Raw genomic sequence first — 20,150 nt, 5'->3', positions numbered from 1 at the left:
ATATTATAATATAGCTGCTTGCCCTGAAACATCACATGGAGAGGATCATTTTGTACCTGACTTTCCTCTACAAAACACAGACCTCAGGCTCTATCAGCCAGGACTCTTGTCTCACTGTGCGTGACTGAACCATTTCCTCCTGACCAGCCCAAGGTAAGACTAAGACAGTCAGATCATGCTTTTATAAACCCTATTATATTAAGCCCAAAATGGTTCTGCCGCCGTGTAGAACCGAACACAGCAGCGGATTATTACCGATGTGATATTCTGTATAGAACACTGGACACACTCATACAACAGCTTGAGGGGCGCTTTTCTGAAAACGATTTTCATATCCTCCAGTGTCTTGCTGATGTTGTAACCTCAGATAGCCCTTCAGAAAAAAGTGTGACAGACGTATGTCAAACATACACTCTTGATGCAGATGTTCTGAAAGCTGAAATCTCTGTAATGACTGACTTCCATGTACAGGGAAGAGAATGTGCGCAAAAAAAAAGAAATGGAGGACACGACACTGTTTGAAAAGAAACTTGCTTTTTTTCAAGAGAAGGGAATGCATAATTCTGATTCATTTGGTACATTAAAACACGTCTACACACTGTACCTCACCATACCAGTTACGAGTGCTTCAGCTGAGCGCAGTTTCTCTACTTTGAGACAACTAAAAACGTATTTACGGACAACCATGACTGATAAAAGAGTGTCAGATATAGGCATTTTACAGATTGAGAAAATACACGAAATTAAAGTGCAGAAAATAATTGAAAGGTTTGCAAGTGTCAAAACCCGGAGGCTGCAGTTCATTGTGTAATAAGGATGTGTCTACTATTTGTTTTTGTGAAATGCTTATTTGACACTGTAAATGACTGCTTGATTGCTTGATGAATGATGATTAACTTGATGTTTGGCTTTGCTGCCTCTGTCTGCAAAATAAGTAAATAAATCCTATACTAGACATGCTCATGGTGTCTAGAAAAAGAAGCACCTGTTTTACACTTTTTTTGTTTATATTGTGTTACATTTGGGTACAAAATTAACTGCAGAAATCCGCTAAAACAACATTACAAAACCGCTCGCACGCGAACGTCGTGCACGCGCGCTGTGCGCGCGTGCATGCGGCGCCGCGCGCGTGCATGAGGTAATAGAGGTCGTGCACCCCCCGCTGGAAGAGGCTAGAATCGCCTATGCTCATAATGCATTATAGATGTGGTCTTCATAAGTATTCAAGAGCATCCATAGAACACTTGGACTTAAGTATTTATATGTGTATTTTTAGATGTGACTGAACTGTTTAATTTGAATTGTTAATTATTATTTTTTTGTATTCATTTATATATATTTTTATTTTATTTTTTATTTTTATTTGTATTTTTTAATTGTATATTTGTATTGTATTTGCCTGATTCAGGACCCCAGGAAGACTAGAGGCTCATTCGTGAGTCTCTAATGGGGATCCTTTAATAAACATAAACATAAACATAAACATAAGTAATTATAAGTGTCATTAAAATGTTGTATGACTGTTGGTATAGTGCATCATAAAGCATTATGTGTGTTTATGAGTGTAGTTATGAAGCATTATGAATGCATTATAATGCATTATGAATGCCCTCATAATGCATTATAAATGTGGGCTTCATAGAAAGTGTTACCCAGATTTCTAAGCAGCATGACTGGTGCACCTACTTTCAACTTTAGATGATCAGGGATTCCAGAGGGTGTCAGTGATCCCTGATGGCATCAGCAAGTCTGTGAGTGTCAGTGTGACAAAAACCGACAACCGAGATCTCTGTATCTGTCTCTCCCCAGGGAGTGTGCATGTACGGTTTTGCTGCCATCGTGCCAACGGTGCCGCCGGAGATTAGCTGTCCACAGACGGAAGGACGGACGGACACGCACACACGCGGACGGACGGGCAGGGGAAAAATCATAGTCTCGGCCATGCTTTTCGGCCTGGCGGAGACAATAAGTCAATAGTTAAATGTATAACAGTATTTTAAAAAGTGTACTGCACATCAAACAATAACTAGAAATACTGTTCCTACAAAACAAGTGTGGGCTGGCATGGAACACCATGTATGGGCACAAAGATCTACCCAACGGGCACTCCAACATATATGGGCTTAAAGATCTGCCCAGCGGGCGTTCCAACATTACTTCTCCTGCATTCAATCCCATACCGGTATATATCCCAACAACATACTACAAAAGATTACATGTGGGTGTTGTTGTTATTTATATCAGATCACTGCTCCCTCATTGGCTAAATTTCTGCTCCTCATTGGCTAAAGGCCCTGCCTTTGTACTGTCGGTAATGTTTTTAAGAGAATAAACTTGGTCTATAAAGATTTGGGAGAACATACTGGTCTCGCCTTTCAGCGAGCCCAAATATTTCATGTGGGTGTAGTTGTTATTTAGCCTGTATCAGGTTAGTCTGGGATCACTTCACTTTTCTTGGTTTGATTCGGTTCGGGAGCGTGTTAAATTATTAATTAAGTTAAATAAGTATGGATATATATAAATCCATAACCAAAATAAAACAGAGACCAAAGGACGTATATCTTAGATTGCTGTATTTTAAGAGAGCAGACAAGGAAGACAGACAGTGAGCATACCATCCTAGTGGCAGCTTGCTAATTCTCTCTCTCTTCCAAGATGGAAGTTAACATGTATATAAAGAGTACAGTTATAACAGTATAAGTCGTGGGACTCATTGATTGGTACCCAGATCATAACAAGGAACAAGGAACAGTGACACGTAGTGTTGGTAATTTTCCACTAGTGACATACAGTATAAACCAAAACATGATTACAGTCATGGCAACCAAAGTTACCATGACCTGTAATCTATTAGCCTGAGCTTAGAGTATCCGACCAAAATGTGGTCTGGCTATACTGTAAGTTCAGTTCATAATATAACTTATATGGTCATATGAGCTTCATACACAAATCACAGAATTATGTATCATAATTCCTTATCAATCTACCCTTTTATTTTTGTATGAGGTTCATATGACCTCCACATTAAACATTTTATCAGGGTAATAATAATAATAATAATATGAAGACTTTAATAATATTTAGAAATTCAAATTTTCAAAAAGGACTGTAATAAATCCTTAAAGTTAAAGAGACATGACACCAATAAAAATATTTCATCGTTTTTTACAGATGAATGAAGACAGAATTAAAATGTAATAAGCAAATAAAAATAAAGAATGAAAACAAATAAAAGATGAATTAAAAAGTCCATAAGTCCAATGATCGGATGATGATGACGGTGGGGCGTGGGGCATGGAGAGACGTGTGGAGGAGGACATGCAGAAGCTGTGGGTTCTTCTGGGTCGTCTTCTTTCAGGTGGTTAATTCCTACGGGGCAGAGAACCTTTGGCCAGTTTACTGTTTCCAAAACAATTTAATTCTTCAGGTAGCGTTTGTACTACATGGCATAACTTCAACAGTGCAACAGAAACTCACCGACCAGGCACGATTTGACTCGTGCCGCTGCGGTGGAATGGCATGCACTGTCCTGGCCTCAGATGGTGGTTCGTCTGCACCCCGCCTCAGTCGTGGTTGTTTTCCGGTGACCCGATTCTCCTTCCCCACACTCCATTCCTCTCTCCGTCCAGTCTCAAGCCCATGAAAACAGAAATATTTCAAATTAAGTTTCAAATAAATCTTAAATCAATGAAAAACCAAATTAAATTAATCAAAAACCAAATCAAATTAAAAATATATTAAACCTACTCCCCCGTTTTGGCACAACAATAGTTGTGACATAAAGTTAAATTATTTAAATTATTTAAATCAATAAAAAGGGCTTTAAATCATACACTGCACATACAGTAGCAGTGGGGAAGGGGGAGAGTGTCAGTGCTTAGTAATATAGTGGGGCTGTTAAGCTCATTATATGGAAGGTATTGTGCATTTTATGATAGAAGCATGAAACTTTCTACAGTGTTTCTATATACTATGAAGTTTGTTTTCAGACGTGGAACCACTTCTGAATTGACCTCTGCGGCCCCCAAAATCCAAGATGTCCGTCCAAAAAAGTGTTTTTACCTTTATAACTCCAAATGCATTGATTTTAAGACCCATAAATATATTAAAGTTGAATATAAAATCAGGCATTGCGGACATTTTGGTACCAGGTACGTGTCTGTATCCATTTCAGTTCTTGAGATACAGTATATAGGTACACCTGAGTCTGTAAAAGTACCTATATGTTGTATCTCAAAAACTGTAATAGATACAGACACATACTTGTTACCAAAATATCCGCAATGCCCAACTTTATATTCAACTATAATATGTTTATGGGTCTTAAAACCAATGCTTTTGGAGTTATAAAGGAAAAAACACTTTTTTGGACGGACATCTTGGATTTCGGGGGCCGCCATCTTTGATTTTCATGTGGCTCGGCTTCTTAAATCAAAACGTGGCCTCCAAAGATGATGTGTACCAATTTTCACGCTTGTATCACCGAGTGAACGATTGCTCTTAGTATTTCCTGTACTATGAGGCAAGAATCCTGATCAAGATCTAATTCTTCATTGCCAGTTTCTTCATTGACAAATTAGTTTTTGTACCAAGCTGCACAGGCACATCCCAACCCATTCTCACTCCCTTTGCTTCACCCTCCCGACACTGTGTCTTTGCTTTCCTTTGCTTCACCCCTGTGAAGTTTTGGGAGTGACTATTGCGTCTAGGGTGCGACGGGGACGGAGAGTTTTTGGACGAGACAGAGTCTTAGTACGCATGCGCCGACATGTGTTTACTGGAATATTTTTCACTGACGGCCGTCACGGGGAATCGAACCCCGGTCCCTGGATTTGTATCTCCATGCTCTACCGACTGAGCTAACCAGAGTGACTAGGAAGTTCCTTTTTTTTGGTGGTTTTATCTTTGACAAAACGTGGAATGATAACGTAGTCCCTTCTTTGAGCCACATTCGGAGGCGGAAGCAGTCCCCTGGTCAAGATTTACTATTCTGTCCATAACGGCACGTAATTCGGTAACGCGGCTGAGTCGGCTCATGCGCCGTTCCCACCGCTCGTCGCAGCAACTCGGCTCGCTATCGCTCGCCTCGGTGGCGACTCACGGGGGTCATCGGCGCCTGAGACGGCACCGCTCCGTCGTTTATAGTGGCGTGAACGGTAGCGACGGGTGGCTGGTAAACCAAGAAGCCTTCAGAGCGGTATCGAATCCCGCATCAGGAACTACTTTTTTTTCTTTCTTCTTAGACCACCCAATGCGTCTAACCCTTGAGACATTAGGCAATCCGTCCGCGTCTATGGTGAGAAGCATTCGGTATTTAAGATCGCGTCGGTTGTATGAAGCATTAGGGGTGAGAACCTGTTGCACATCCATATGCTCCACTTCAGTAAAGCCCTCTTTTATGACAGAGACAATGCCCTATACTGCACTGGTTTACACTTGCCTGTAAGTGGAAACCACAAACCAGTGCACAAACTGTTCCAAGCATCTGGCCTGAAGAGGTTCTTAAGTTTAAAGCTGGGGGACCAACCTGCCTTCTACCATGTGCCAGCCACAATTCATTGGTGAGGGCTTTGGATACCCTTGTTGATAGTGGATCCTCACTGTATACTTAAAAGTGGTAAAATCAGATTTTGCTGCTATAATGTTGAGTGAATTTCCAAACGTATTACTGCTAATGTGGTAGTGAAATGAAATTGCAAGTAGCAAAGCAAATATTAGTTGATGCTGGCAAAAGTGATAATGAATATAATTGTCTTTGGGTGTGATGGAGGATATGGCTGATTCTGTGTGTGCAGTCATACCTGGTTGTCAGGGGGCCAAAGCTGATATTGACTTGACCTAAGATAACACCTCCTGGTTGTATTCTCACAAATCAGTACTGACCATTTATTTTACATTTGCTGCAATAATGTTGAGCAAAGTTGCATATGTAAATGTACTGCTAATGTGGTAATGTAATGAAAATGCAGCAAAGCTAATATTAGTTGATGCTGGCAAGAGTAATGGTGAATATTATTTCAAGAGCATGATGCCCTGGTTTGCTGCTTATGATCACAGACATGAGACAGTTATAAACCGTTGGTACATCACCTACAATGAAGGTGTTTGTGCAACCGTGGCAGAGGATACCAGATCATGTTTTGGACTGACACATGATGATGAAGACACCAAGAATCAAAAGATATCACATCTTCCAATAGGAGAATGTTTATGATCTAGTGTCTCTGACAACTGGGGATGTTGATTCAGAAGATACACTGAAGGACCTTGGAAATGCTGCAGTCTGGCAAGAAAGTTATCACTTAATTTGTTGGGAACCAACTGGTCACAAAGAATAAAGACTTCCACAAAAGACTTCCACGACAGCCTCTTCAAAAACATACTCAAGCCTGTGCTCACTGCCCGAGTGCTCACTGCCAGTTCACTATAGGAAAAAAGAGAGCCTGGAAATTGTTCCAGCCCTCAACTTCTCCATAACTTTGGTGAGGATGAAGTACCAAGTACAGCTACTATATTATTATTATTATTACTATCTCATTGGCAGTTTGTATGCACACTCTATGACCCCAAATCAACAGCAAATCAATTCATGCAGTTTCTGTGGCCTGTTTTGAAAACTGAAAGCCAATATTGATACAATGCCGCCAACAAGTGATGCACATCATGAGGACCCACTATCAACAAGGGTATCCAAAGCCCTCACCAATGAACTGTGGCTGGCACATGGTAGAAGGCAGGTTGGTCCCCCAGCTTTAAACTTAAGAACCTCTTCAGGCCAGATGATTGGAACAGTTTGTGCACTGGTTTGTGGTTTCCACTTACAAGCAAGTGTAAACCAGTGCAGTATAGGGCATTGTCTCTGTCATAAAAGAGGGCTTTACTGAAGTGGAGCATATGGATGTGCCTGTGCAGCTTGTTACAAAAACTAATTTGACAATGAAGAATTAGATCTTGATCAGGAGTCTTGCCTCATAGTACAGGAAATAATAAGAGCAATCGTTCACTCGGTGATACAAGCGTGAAAATTGGTACACATCATCTTTGGAGGCCACTCTTTGATTTAAGAAGCCGAGCCACGTGAAAAACAAAGATGGCGGCCCCCAAAATCCAAGATGTCTGTCCAAAAAAGTGTTTTTTCCTTTATAACTCCAAAAGCATTGGTTTTAAGACCCATAAACATATTATAGTTGAATATAAAGTTGGGCATTGCGGATATTTTGGTACCAAGTATGTGTCTGTATCTCTTATTATTTTTGAGATACAACATAGAGGTACTTTTACAGACTCAGGTGTACCTATATGCTGTATCTCAAGAACTGAAATGGATACAGACACGTACCTGGTACCAAAATGTCCGCAATGCCTGATTTTATATTCAACTTTAATATATTTATGGGTCTTAAAATCAATGCATTTGGAGTTATAAAGGTAAAAACACTTTTTTGGACGGACATCTTGGATTTCGGGGGCCGCAGAGGTCAATTCAGAAGTGGTTCCACGTCTGAAAACAAACTTCATAGTATATAGAAACACTGTAGAAAGTTTCATGCTTCTATCATAAAATGCACAATTGGTTTGGTTAACCGCCCCACTAATACGCCTTAAGGGCGAGAAGCAACCTTGTGTCCTTCTCAGCAATGGGGTCTAAAGGTTGTTATGGTAACCAGGGAACAGGAAGTTTCGAAAACAAGAGATTTATGGGTAATGAAGTTTTTCTAAAATGTATTCATAGATAGATAGATAGATAGATACCTTTATTATCCCAAGGGGGAAATTTAGTTGTCCAGTTGTAGCACAGCAGTATACAGTTATTTACAAAGTTACAGAGAAGTAGGAAAAAATAGATAAGAGTAAAAACAAGAGCAGTACAGTACCAAAAAAGAGAAGGTGCATCAAATAGAGGGGGCAAATTAAATATAAGTATATATACATAAAGTGTCTTACAAAAAGAGACCAAAGCAGTCAATGCTAGTTAGTGCAACAAGTATCTCACTGTCATTGTTAAACAAGACAAGACACATACTCAGAAACTACCAACACAACCTAATAGTGCAATGTCGAAAAACAGTGCGAAAAAAACAGAAAACTAGGCAGCGTGTCACCGCAAGACGCACATGAGCACTCTCCCTGGAAGGTCCTTAGAGGTCAAAGTCAATACAGCAATAGTTCCAACTTAATAGTGCAAAGTCAAAAAAACAGTGCGAAAAAAACAAAACAATAACAGCTCAGAGAAGAAGAAACTAGGAAGCATGTCACCGCAAGACGCACATGAGCACTTTCCCAACAACAAGACAGGATAGAACATCAACAAAATACTTTAGACAAAAAACAATCAGGATGTTGATGAAAATGGAAGAGAGGAGGTCTAAACAGAGACATGTTCCCAAAACAATTCTCTCACACACAGACCATCTGACCTTGACAGATACAGGTGGTTACTCACATACACGGTGACACACACGCACACACCTCAACAGGCATGAATCACAGTCACAAGCTCGCTCACGCACGCACTCACATGCACGCAGAGACGCACGCACACGCTCATGCTCACAACTCATGTTTGGTATATGCATCTTTTAGTCCAACTCGTAGCGACTAGCGCGACTACACTAGGCTACTCGAGCATTTTAATAGGGATTGGGGAAACAAACGGAGGGAACCAAATCAAAGCGACGCCGCTGCTTCTAGTGGTTTCCGCCGGGCGTTGGGCGGAAACCAAACGTCCTGTTGTGAACGAACACCAGGCTTTCCCCCAGAAAGCCTGTTAGGCGAGGTTAATATCAGGTCGCACTTGTTGGTTGTGATGTCACCAAGAACGCTGCTCCTCATTGGCTAAAGACCCTGCCTTTGTACTGTCGTTAATTTTTTTAGGAGAATAAACTTGGTCTATAAAGATTGGGAGAACGCTCTGTCCAGTTCCATATACACAAATACTGTACATAAATATGAATTAAATTCTAATGGGAAGGTACCAGGATGTTATACCGTCTTAGAGAGTGGGGGGGATGACATAACCGCGCCCTCATGCACGCGTGCGAAGCGCGCCTGCACGTCCCGCGCGCGTGCAGCGCGCGCGCGAAAATTGGCGTTTTTTCGCGGTCTTGATCGCGTTTTATTCGGGTTTCCGCGGTTTATTTTTTTGCTAAACAATCGAGAACGGCACACTACACTTTCCCTTTGCCTCTCTCCACATGCACCAGCCAGCAAGATAGTCTATAGTTATAGTAGATGGAATTCTTGGTACCAACACTCCAACAGACAGACAACACCAGTATCATATAATCATTCAGTTCCAAAAGCTTTTCAGTTAATCTACTTAATTTTACACCACTGTCTACTACTACAGCAAGCATGATGGTTCCCAAACGTTTTAGCCCGTGAACCAAACTAAACGTTAGGGTTACCCAAACTAGTAGTAGTGAAAATAGCAGATCTACAAGCTCACAACGAGTCGCTTCGCACTGCGTTGTGAACTTCTAGATCGGCTATTTTCAGGACCCATACAATGTGTCCGCAACGCGACCCACGCATCGATCGATCCCAGTGTTAGGAAACAGTGGTTCTGGTTCACGTAGCCACTAGCCCACAACAGTGTACATTAGCCAGCAGGCAGCATAGCATTAGCATCCATCATCATTACTCTAACTCTAATATAGCCACGACTCACCAAGTGTTGAGTTAGGATGAGAGGAGCAGAGGACGATGTTTAATGCCTTTATAGCCTACATGATCTTGTCTTGGTGTTCTGTTTATATTCCTTTATGCCTGTGTTGTTAATTTCACCATGAGTCCATGACGCAAAGTATACGCACGGACGACAGAGAGGTAAATGGGCGTCCTATGAAAGCCATTTCCTCTCTGCACAGAAGCGCATTTCAAAACAAGAGTCTTTATTTTATTTTTTTCATATACAATCGATCATTCAACATGTTTATTTTGAAATTGTCCTGGAAATATAAGTAGCCATAGCCCTTACTACGCGTTTGTGTTGATGAGAGCCAGCTTGCAGCGCAGGGGAGAAAAAAAAAAAAAAAACACCCCGGCCGGCAAAAAAGTTGGGGGGGATGAGATCACGGTTTTATGAAAGTGGGGGTGTCCCGTCGTACTCACAATGAATGGTGGTGACGCGCCTGGAAGGTACACAAATATGGCTGAGATGTCGGTTCCTTTTTCTCAGTTCTCTGTCTGCTGGAAAGTTCAAGTCAAATGATTTGTGCTTTGTCAGAATGTGTCTTCCCAAGTTACCTTTCGTCACTATCACTGCATAATCGTTGCAATTCATTTTCCCATCAAACATTATTTGTTGTATTTGTCTTTTTTCTCGTGACATCTGTTCTAGGGCTCAACTGATTTTTTTGTCTCATTAGTTGTGGTTGAAAAATAATAGTATAGTGTAATAAACAGGTAACACACCGCTGATATGCTGCCATGGTCATTCTCACTGCCCCGCTCATTTGTTAGTCTCAAGAGTTGTGGCTTCCACGAAGGTGAGCAAGCTTATTCGATGATGAGAAAGTCTTAGACCATGTAAGGATATGCCAGTTGAACAATGGCTGTCTGTCTTGCATCCTCACCTGATGCAATATTGTACGCAATGTACGAATACCAATACGACAAATTTACGGAAACATATGAATGAGCATGTCATCTTGACACTTTATGAGTCACCAAATTATTCAAACAAATCCCAAATTCTTTAAAGAGAATAATGTGAATATTTATTATTCTATTGTATAGAACTTCCAACGTAAAAGACTGCAAAAGGACTTATTTGGGATGTTCCTTTTAGGCAGGGTGTTTAACTGTACTTGTACTGTGCTACATTTCTATTGTATTGACTATACTTGTACTATTCTCCATTTTTGTCTAATAAAATAATCAATCAATCAATCAATCAATCAATCAATCAATCAATCAATCAAACAAACAAACAAACAATATAAAAATACAAAATGTGTCACAGGAATGGACAAGTCTTTACACGGACAAATTTGCTGACCCCTACCACTTATCCATTGCATCTGAGCGGTGAGGTTAATTTGGTGCTGACCTGCGTGTGCAGTAAATGGTTCTTATCGGTTTGACGTTGTCTGATAAGGGGGATGTAAAGTATATAATCCAACTTTTCCACAACCACTTAAGAGAGAGGATTATATAATATTATATATTTGAGTTAATTTAATGTTCACATCTCAGAATTCTTCAACAACTTCTTCTACCCATCATGTTTGATGACTTTGCTTATGATGAAAGAGCATGACTACATCTTATCTTTTGTTATACATGCTTTAATACAAGCTATACAGAAAATGACTATATATTATAACCCATGTAAATGTATTATATATTTTTAATAATGTTTCATAAACGCACTCACATGCACGCAGAGACGCACGCACACGCGCATGCTCACAACTCATGTTTGGTATATGCATCTTTTAGTCCAACTCGTAGCGACTAGCGCGACTACACTAGGCTACTCGAGCATTTTAATAGGGATTGGGGAAACAAACGGAGGGAACCAAATCAAAGCGACGCCGCTGCTTCTAGTGGTTTCCGCCGGGCGTTGGGCGGAAACCAAACGTCCTGTTGTGAACGAACACCAGGCTTTCCCCCAGAAAGCCTGGTAGGCGAGGTTAATATCAGGTCGCACTTGTTGGTTGTGATGTCACCAAGAACGCTGCTCCTCATTGGCTAAAGACCCTGCCTTTGTACTGTCGTTAATTTTTTTAGGAGAATAAACTTGGTCTATAAAGATTGGGAGAACGCTCTGTCCAGTTCCATATACACAAATACTGTACATAAATATGAATTAAATTCTAATGGGAAGGTACCAGGATGTTATACCGTCTTAGAGAGTGGGGGGGATGACATAACCGCGCCCTCATGCACGCGTGCGAAGCGCGCCTGCACGTCCCGCGCGCGCAATTGGCGGTTTTTCGCGGTCTTGATCGCTGAGATGTCGGTTCCTTTTTCTCAGTTCTCTGTCTGCTGGAAAGTTCAAGTCAAATGATTTGTGCTTTGTCAGAATGTGTCTTCCCAAGTTACCTTTCGTCACTATCACTGCATAATCGTTGCAATTCATTTTCCCATCAAACATTATTTGTTGTATTTGTCTTTTTTCTCGTGACATCTGTTCTAGGGCTCAACTGATTTTTTTTGTCTCATTAGTTGTGGTTGAAAAATAATAGTATAGTGTAATAAACAGGTAACACACCGCTGATATGCTGCCATGGTCATTCTCACTGCCCCGCTCATTTGTTAGTCTCAAGAGTTGTGGCTTCCACGAAGGTGAGCAAGCTTATTCGATGATGAGAAAGTCTTAGACCATGTAAGGATATGCCAGTTGAACAATGGCTGTCTGTCTTGCATCCTCACCTGATGCAATATTGTACGCAATGTACGAATACCAATACGACAAATTTACGGAAACATATGAATGAGCATGTCATCTTGACACTTTATGAGTCACCAAATCATTCAAACAAATCCCAAATTCTTTAAAGAGAATAATGTGAATATTTATTATTCTATTGTATAGAACTTCCAACGTAAAAGACTGCAAAAGGACTTATTTGGGATGTTCCTTTTAGGCAGGGTGTTTAACTGTACTTGTACTGTGCTACATTTCTATTGTATTGACTATACTTGTACTATTCTCCATTTTTGTCTAATAAAATAATCAATCAATCAATCAATCAATCAATCAAACAATATAAAAATACAAAATGTGTCACAGGAATGGACAAGTCTTTACACGGACAAATTTGCTGACCCCTACCACTTATCCATTGCATCTGAGCGGTGAGGTTAATTTGGTGCTGACCTGCGTGTGCAGTAAATGGTTCTTATCGGTTTGACGTTGTCTGATAAGGGGGATGTAAAGTATATAATCCAACTTTTCCACAACCACTTAAGAGAGAGGATTATATAATATTATATATTTGAGTTAATTTAATGTTCACATCTCAGAATTCTTCAACAACTTCTTCTACCCATCATGTTTGATGACTTTGCTTATGATGAAAGAGCATGACTACATCTTATCTTTTGTTATACATGCTTTAATACAAGCTATACAGAAAATGACTATATATTATAACCCATGTAAATGTATTATATATTTTTAATAATGTTTCATAAAGCAAAAACAGCAGCAACAACAACAACAAAAAATGGAAGAAATTATTTATATTTTTGACATACTTGTAAAACATCAATATATTAAAATTAATTATCTCTTCACTGGCCAATACAGACAACTATATGTGATGCACCTCCATATTTGCTAAATAAGTTAAAAAGAAAGTTACAGCTAGTCAACAACTCATTATGCCTTTATGTTATGTACAGTATAAGTGCAGAGAAAAGATTAATATCCTATTGAGTTCAGTATACTTCCGTTTAAAGCTGAGACATAAGTAGTCTAAGTCAAGAGATGTGCCATTTTGGTTTTAGAGAGCATGAGATATAGATGTTCCTCTACTTACAGAGGGCCTATCTTCAGTGAAAGCATTTTCAATTTTAGAAACGAAAGCATTCAGGAATTTCTGCTTAATGTCTTTGCCCATGAATGCATAGAGAAAGGGGTTCATGCAACTGTTTGCACTTGCAATAGTCACTGATATGATTAGTCCAGTTTCAATTATGTTAATGTGTTTAATATGTAGTAAAATGAAGATGTGGTAGGGAAGCCAAGAGACGACAAATGTGACTATCAGGGCAGTCATGACTTTGAAGGGCTTTGTGGACTTGACCATCTTGTTGTTCTGTAGCCTCACAATGATAATAGTATAACACACAGTTATGATTACAAGTGGCAGTACAAAGCCTAGAACAAAGCGAAAGACAGGAATCATTATTTTGCTATTTGTTAGAATTGCAAAGTTGTTGAAGCATTCAACCTGTGTAACATTAGAGCCAGGTGTAACATCACGAACCACTAAGGAGGGAATGCTCAGCACCATGGAAAAGACCCAGGCAACAACAACTGCAACTGCTGCCTTTTTCACCGTACGATTGTTTTGGGCCCAAACTGCATACACAACAGCCACACAACGGTCAACACTGATAAGTACCATTAGGAAAATGCTGCTGAACATGTTGAGGAACAAAACAAAGGAGGTGAACTTGCACATGAAACGTCCAAAAATCCAATATCCTTTTGCCGTCTGAGTGATGATGAAAGGGAGAGTTGCACAGAAGATGAAGTCGGAGATGGCCAGGCTGAGGTACCACATTGTGTTGACTGTCTTCTTTTTCATCTTGAAGCCAATAACCCACATGACCACGCCATTCCCCAGAATCCCTAGCAGGAAGATGATCACATTTGTCACTACCAGGATGACACACAATGCTTCGCATAGTGAAGGCTTTGAGGCGAATATATCGGATTCGGGACCGTCAGTGCCGTAGTCATAGTCAATTGTGCTTAAGCCATATTCATCTCCACTGGTAGTTAGTGATGTCACAGATGTCACGTTAGACAATGGTGAAGACACAGTTGTCATGTTGCACTCCTATGGAAAAGGAAATACATTGATGTGTTCAAGTTAAGTAACATACCAAAGAGCGCATCATTTTCATCAGTTGCACATTTTGGGCTGCAGAAAAAAAGAAACGTCTCTTTACGCTATAGTTTCCCTCATTGTATTTACAGTAATATATAACACTACAGACCTTTTTTTAGACACTATATAAACACAGCATAGATACAGGAAAATTTGAATATTGTATAGGAAGTACTGCAATGATACAGTGATTGTATTCACTTTCATACAAGTAAAAATGAAAATTACATTATGAGTACACTGATATATATTGTGCAACTGCTAAATCAATTTTGTGCAAACACTAAAATAGGACAATGTGAAAATATTATATGTATAATTTAGCAATTGTGGAAAAGTGGTAACACTGTTGAGGAAAACCATACTTTTTTCTTTACATGGTGAACTGATTATAGCATCAGTTTCTATCTACAGTATTTTACAAAAATGAGATCAAATCAAATGGAGTTTTTTCAAGCGTGGACAGGTGCATAGGTAAAGACCTGAACGTATACAAAATAAACCGAGAGAGATTCCTGCACAGTGTTAATACACTTTAAACACAACACAATTTAAACATTTATTGAACAAATAAAGTGCAAGTAAGTTGACTCACCTCACACAAGACAGACCAGGGTATTCTGCAGCAGTAAAGAAGAAGTCTCTTATCGTTCCTACTTCTCAAATTCAGTCAACAACAGGGGGTGGAAGTGGAGGTGGGGGTGAAAAGGGTGGGCCTTGCCCTCAAGGCAAGGCAAGTTTATTTGTATAGGGAATTTCAACAACAGGTACGACATTGCAACATTGACCACTGACCACGTGTTCCACAATTTCGACTCACATTCTCTCCTCTCTCCGGTGGTGGACTCCAACAATGATTTTTTGTGACATATTAATTGTGATTTTCATCAACTTGTTTGTCCTCAGTATATGTTATTCATGTTAATGTGTGTTGTTTTTGGGGGGGCATTTTACCACTTAAATCGTCATTGACGTTTCACTGTCAACACCTCGTACGTTGTACTGCATAGTAGTTGTGTACATATGTAGTAAGTAAGGAAGGTGAGCAATTGGGTATAAATGCATACAGTATTCAGTATGGGCATTTGTTGAAGGAAATGAGATAGCATTTGTTGTTAGATGTAATGTTATAATAGGACAGTGTTTGTTGCAACATATATACAAATAAGAAAGGAAATATTACTAAAATGAAATGATGTCCAGAATGACAGTATGTCAGTATAGTATGAACATTAACAGTGAAGCAGATGCAGGGGCGCAGGAGGCATTTTAAAAGTGAAGGGGACATATCTGGGAGGTATGTGCGCGCGAAAAGTTTTGGGGTATCCCCCCCACTTTTGGTGATATCCCCCCCACTTTTGCCCCGAGGAGGGGGGGGACATATCCCCTCCACTTGAGCTGAATTACACAGTTGTTTTACGCAGATTTCAAGGCATTTTTAAAATGAAATACACATGAATTCATTAAGTCTATATTAGATCTTTTTATTGAAGGAGTAACAGGCCAACAGCTGCAGCACTTTATTTTTATACACAGTATATATTTTTTTCCCCTAAAAATATACTGTATTACCAGAGATCACACTAGTATTTTAAACTGCCGGTCAGCATGACATGGCACGATTAAAATCTACCAGACATCTAATAAAAAGACCTTTCATAGATATCTGTATGCATTAATGACAACCAGGTCCGTATAAAAGCAGCCTAACACAACCATAAGCATTATGTTTTGGATTGAACTGTTTGAACATAATGCATAGGCAGGGTTGTTAGGGTTACTTTTAAAAAGGAATCCCCTACAGTTACAAGTTACTTTGCAAAAAAGTGTAGTCAGTAACGTAATCCGATTACCACAATTTAAAAAGTAACTACTGGTTACTTTCAGTTACTTTTGGATTACTTTTAAGCAAAACTCGATTTATTATGACTGATAACAGTATTATCATAAAATATCTAATTTTGAAGATTTGCATACTGGATAACACCACTTGTACACATACTGTAATTCACACAAAATACTGCATGTTCAGAAAATAGGTTAGATCAGGCTCTCAACCTTATTTTTTTACCAGTACCACTCAAGACAATATTTTTCTCTCCAAGTACCACCATATGATGTTAAAATACAGTAGTGTACACCTTCCCCATCCTATTCATAGGCATGCAGGCACAGTACACACAGAAGGCAAAAGTATACCTACAAACAAAATAAAGAAAAACGACTCAATAGCTTTATATGCAAATGACTGGTACTCTCTTTCTAAGCAATGGCCAAATGTTTAATGTCCATATATACTGTATACTGTACATAGAGTAGGCATATATAAGAAATATGTATATTAAGGTGCTGTACTGTTAATTTCCAATTCCAAGCATTCACTTGTGACGTCGGCCGCCTCTCAATGCAAACAACCAACCTCTGTCACTGACATACTCTTGCTGAGAACGACCAGCATCCGTTCTCCCATAAAAAAAAATAAAAAATAAAATCATGTTTTACTCATAACAATCCATAGCCAGCCTCGATACAAGACTGACCTATGACTGTCTTGATCCAAGGCTAAACAAGCGAAGCTTAAACCAGCGCCCACCAAGTTACACCACTTTTTCATGTCAAGGACCCCCAAATGGACACTTATTAGCCAATGGACCCCCATTTATTCTATCTCTGACCCCAATTTATATTGTAAAATCAATGTTAATTTTAACTCTCACTGTACACAGTGAGAGTTACAGACCCATGGCATGGTCCATTTGTTTCCAAACTAGCATTTAGCTGGGGGTGCATTTAAATTGTGTACACTCTACAGACCCATAAGGGTCCATTTGGTTCCTAACTATCAATTAGCTGGGGACTCCCTGGGCTGGAACTCCCTCAAGGACCCATGTAGGTCCCCGGACCCCACTTTGAGAACCAATGGCTTAAACAAGCCACCTTTAGCCTGAAGCTAACACTAGCCAGATGCTATATGGGAAACTTTATAAGGACAGCCTTTCGCTTACCGTTGTAGAAACAGCATGTGTAAGCCTTCATCGATCATATCAGTATCTCCTTCTGTCTTGTGTGCAGTTTTCCTTTCAGATGGATTGTTGTAAATATTCTATAAATCGTCCCTGAACCTATTTGTTAGTGTTAAACTTATCAGTGCTGCCATTGTAATTAAAGGCAGAAACAGCGTTCCAAAATAAGATTATTAGCTTTTATTTCCCAACAGAAAACGAATAAATGCCCAAGTTACACGTTTTTTGTAATCTGATTACGTAACGCGTTACATGTAATCCGTTACTTAACAACCCTGTGCATAGGCTATCCACAATTGTAGGGCCAACTTGCACAAATACTGTACATTAATTACTGTACCCACATTACCATTTGCGCATTGGCGTGACATGTTAAGTAATACATTAGGATACTCACAAGTTATATTGTGGATACAAGCAGTGGATGCTGTCCCAGCGTCTGGTTTAATAGGACAGGACAGCCTTTTGGGGAAGTTGACAACATAATTGCTCCTCAGATATATATTCCATTCAAGGTAACGTTTTAACGTGTCCAGCTGTCCACATGACATGATTAACACCGTGTTTCATCTGACTGGATACGACCATAGGATGCGACAGACAGACCAGTGTTACGTCCATGTTTGTTGTTGCCATCTTAAAATGAGCGTGCATTGTTGTTAATTAGTGGTTGAACAATCTTGCCAACTTTACTCACAAGTGCCCTCTCGTTTGAAAGGCTCTGTGATGTATTCTAACTAATAACAACTTGTTTTGATAGTCCATCCAACAACTAAACCGCGCGCCTAGCTCGTATTACAAAGTCAAGCCGATCGGTGTGCACTGCAGCGTCACAGGCACAGCGACAGCGTGATAGAGGGGGGCCCATTGAGGGGGGCTTCCGATGGAGGGTCAATCGCATTGAGCGTCATTTATTTGGACTGAGATTTACCGGCAGTCGGAGTCCCCCCTGGCAACAGGACATAGGCAGAACTAGCACGTTAAAGGGGGCCCAAATGTGAGAGGGGGTTTTCGATGGACGATCATTTGCATTGACCATCATTTGGACTTAGACTGACGGGCAGTCGGAGGCCCCCTTGACGGCCGAGGCCCGTTTCAATTGAAACCAATGAAACATAGTTAAGGCCGCCAATGTGTACAGTATAATCGATCATATTTGCGGCTTTTTCTTGGACCTGAACACTGGAGGGGATATCCCCCCCACCCAAAAAAAGTGGAGGTGTTAATCCCCCCCGTCCCCCCCTACCCCCTGCGCGCATGAGCAGATGTGTATTGTTTCAGGGGGGGAAATGGCAAAGATCTGTTGAAGAATGAAGGTCATTTGTGAGTATAGATCCAGATAGGAGCAAATGCAGTGTTTGAGGTAGGCAAAATATTAGGCAACAGCAACATTAAGAATTAATTAAGAATTAAGAATGATAAGAATGAAAAGAATGATATAGTCTGCGAAGTGTCTCTATAGCAGTTGTAGTAACAGCAGTGTAAAAGAGTATTCATGTATGAATGACTGTCTTTGGATAATTAAAGGAGTTTGCTATAAACAATGTTGTCAGTAAATGCCCTTGTCATTATCCACAATGAAAATGTCATTGTGGGCGCTGGCTCTCTTTCCCCTGTAGAAGGCTGTGACGTTGGCCAAGAGCAAACACAGGTTGAGGCAAGTAAATGCCAACTCGTTCATTCTCTTTGCCCTGACCCTTATTGATGGTAACAGAGAAAGCTAAGCAGATAGGGAACTGTCGTCTAATGAAGGTGAAGGGAAGCTCATCACCTCTGTCATAGTAAGGTATTCATGGGAGGAAGATTGTTTCACCCTTGTTTGTGACTACTGCAATCCCACACTCAATGACTTTTTCCATCATTAGTGTAGTTGCCCTAACGGGCCAACCACACTATAATACTTGCGCGCTACTCATCCCACTGTTTTTGCGCCACATCACCCTCGTTTGCATTACCACCATTCTGGAGCTATTCTTGAGAGTGCAGTCAGGACCTGCTTGCAGGTTTCTAAGCAGCATGAATGGTGTGCATACTTTCAACTTTAGATGATCAGGGATTCCAGAGGGTGTCAGTGATCCCTGATGGTATCAGCAAGTCTGTGAGTGTCAGTGTGACATAAATCACATATGTGCCCATATATGGAGATCTCTGTATCTGTCAGTCCTTGTCCCTTTTGTGGGCATATTTGTTGGATCGGCGGTTTTACAAAAAAAAGAAATGTTTTGTACAACTGTACATCGTGAAAGTACAGTAACGGCAGGGGAAGCTGCTAATAACATTCCTTTTTATGAGCATAATTATTGGTTGGACCAGTGGTTCTACAAACTTTTTTTTGTTTCAACTGTTCATCGTGCAGTAATGGCAGGGGAATCAGCTAAGAACATAGACAATAATCTGAGTGCAAAAAAAAAGAAAAAAAAAACGTTGGAGTCTTTTGCACACATGTTTTTTGGCATTGTGTGTCCTAATGCCCAGCATAAATGTTTTGGTCCCGTGGACAGACAGCAGTAAAACCTGTCGCTGTGTCCACCATATGACTGTAGATTCATACGGT

At 40.1% G+C, this 20,150-nt stretch overlaps 1 protein-coding gene across 1 annotated transcript; it reads right to left on the bottom strand.

The window, feature by feature from the left end:
- Nucleotides 1-3,622: 3,622 nt before the first annotated feature.
- LOC308287475 (chemerin-like receptor 1) lies at nucleotides 3,623-18,757 on the bottom strand. Its single transcript, XM_080728656.1, has one exon. The coding sequence runs from the start codon at nucleotides 14,511-14,513 to the stop codon at nucleotides 13,458-13,460; it is 1,056 nt and encodes a 351-aa protein (XP_080584782.1). The 5' UTR covers nucleotides 14,514-18,757; the 3' UTR covers nucleotides 3,623-13,457.
- Between the last annotated feature and the right edge of the window lie 1,393 nt (nucleotides 18,758-20,150).

The sequence above is a fragment of the Nannobrachium achirus genome, assembly GCF_963921795.1.
Source record: "Nannobrachium achirus genome assembly, chromosome: 6".
Lineage (NCBI taxonomy): Eukaryota > Metazoa > Chordata > Actinopteri > Myctophiformes > Myctophidae > Nannobrachium > Nannobrachium achirus.
Note: the sequence above shows the minus strand (reverse complement) of the source record. Positions and strands in the feature narration are given on the sequence as shown.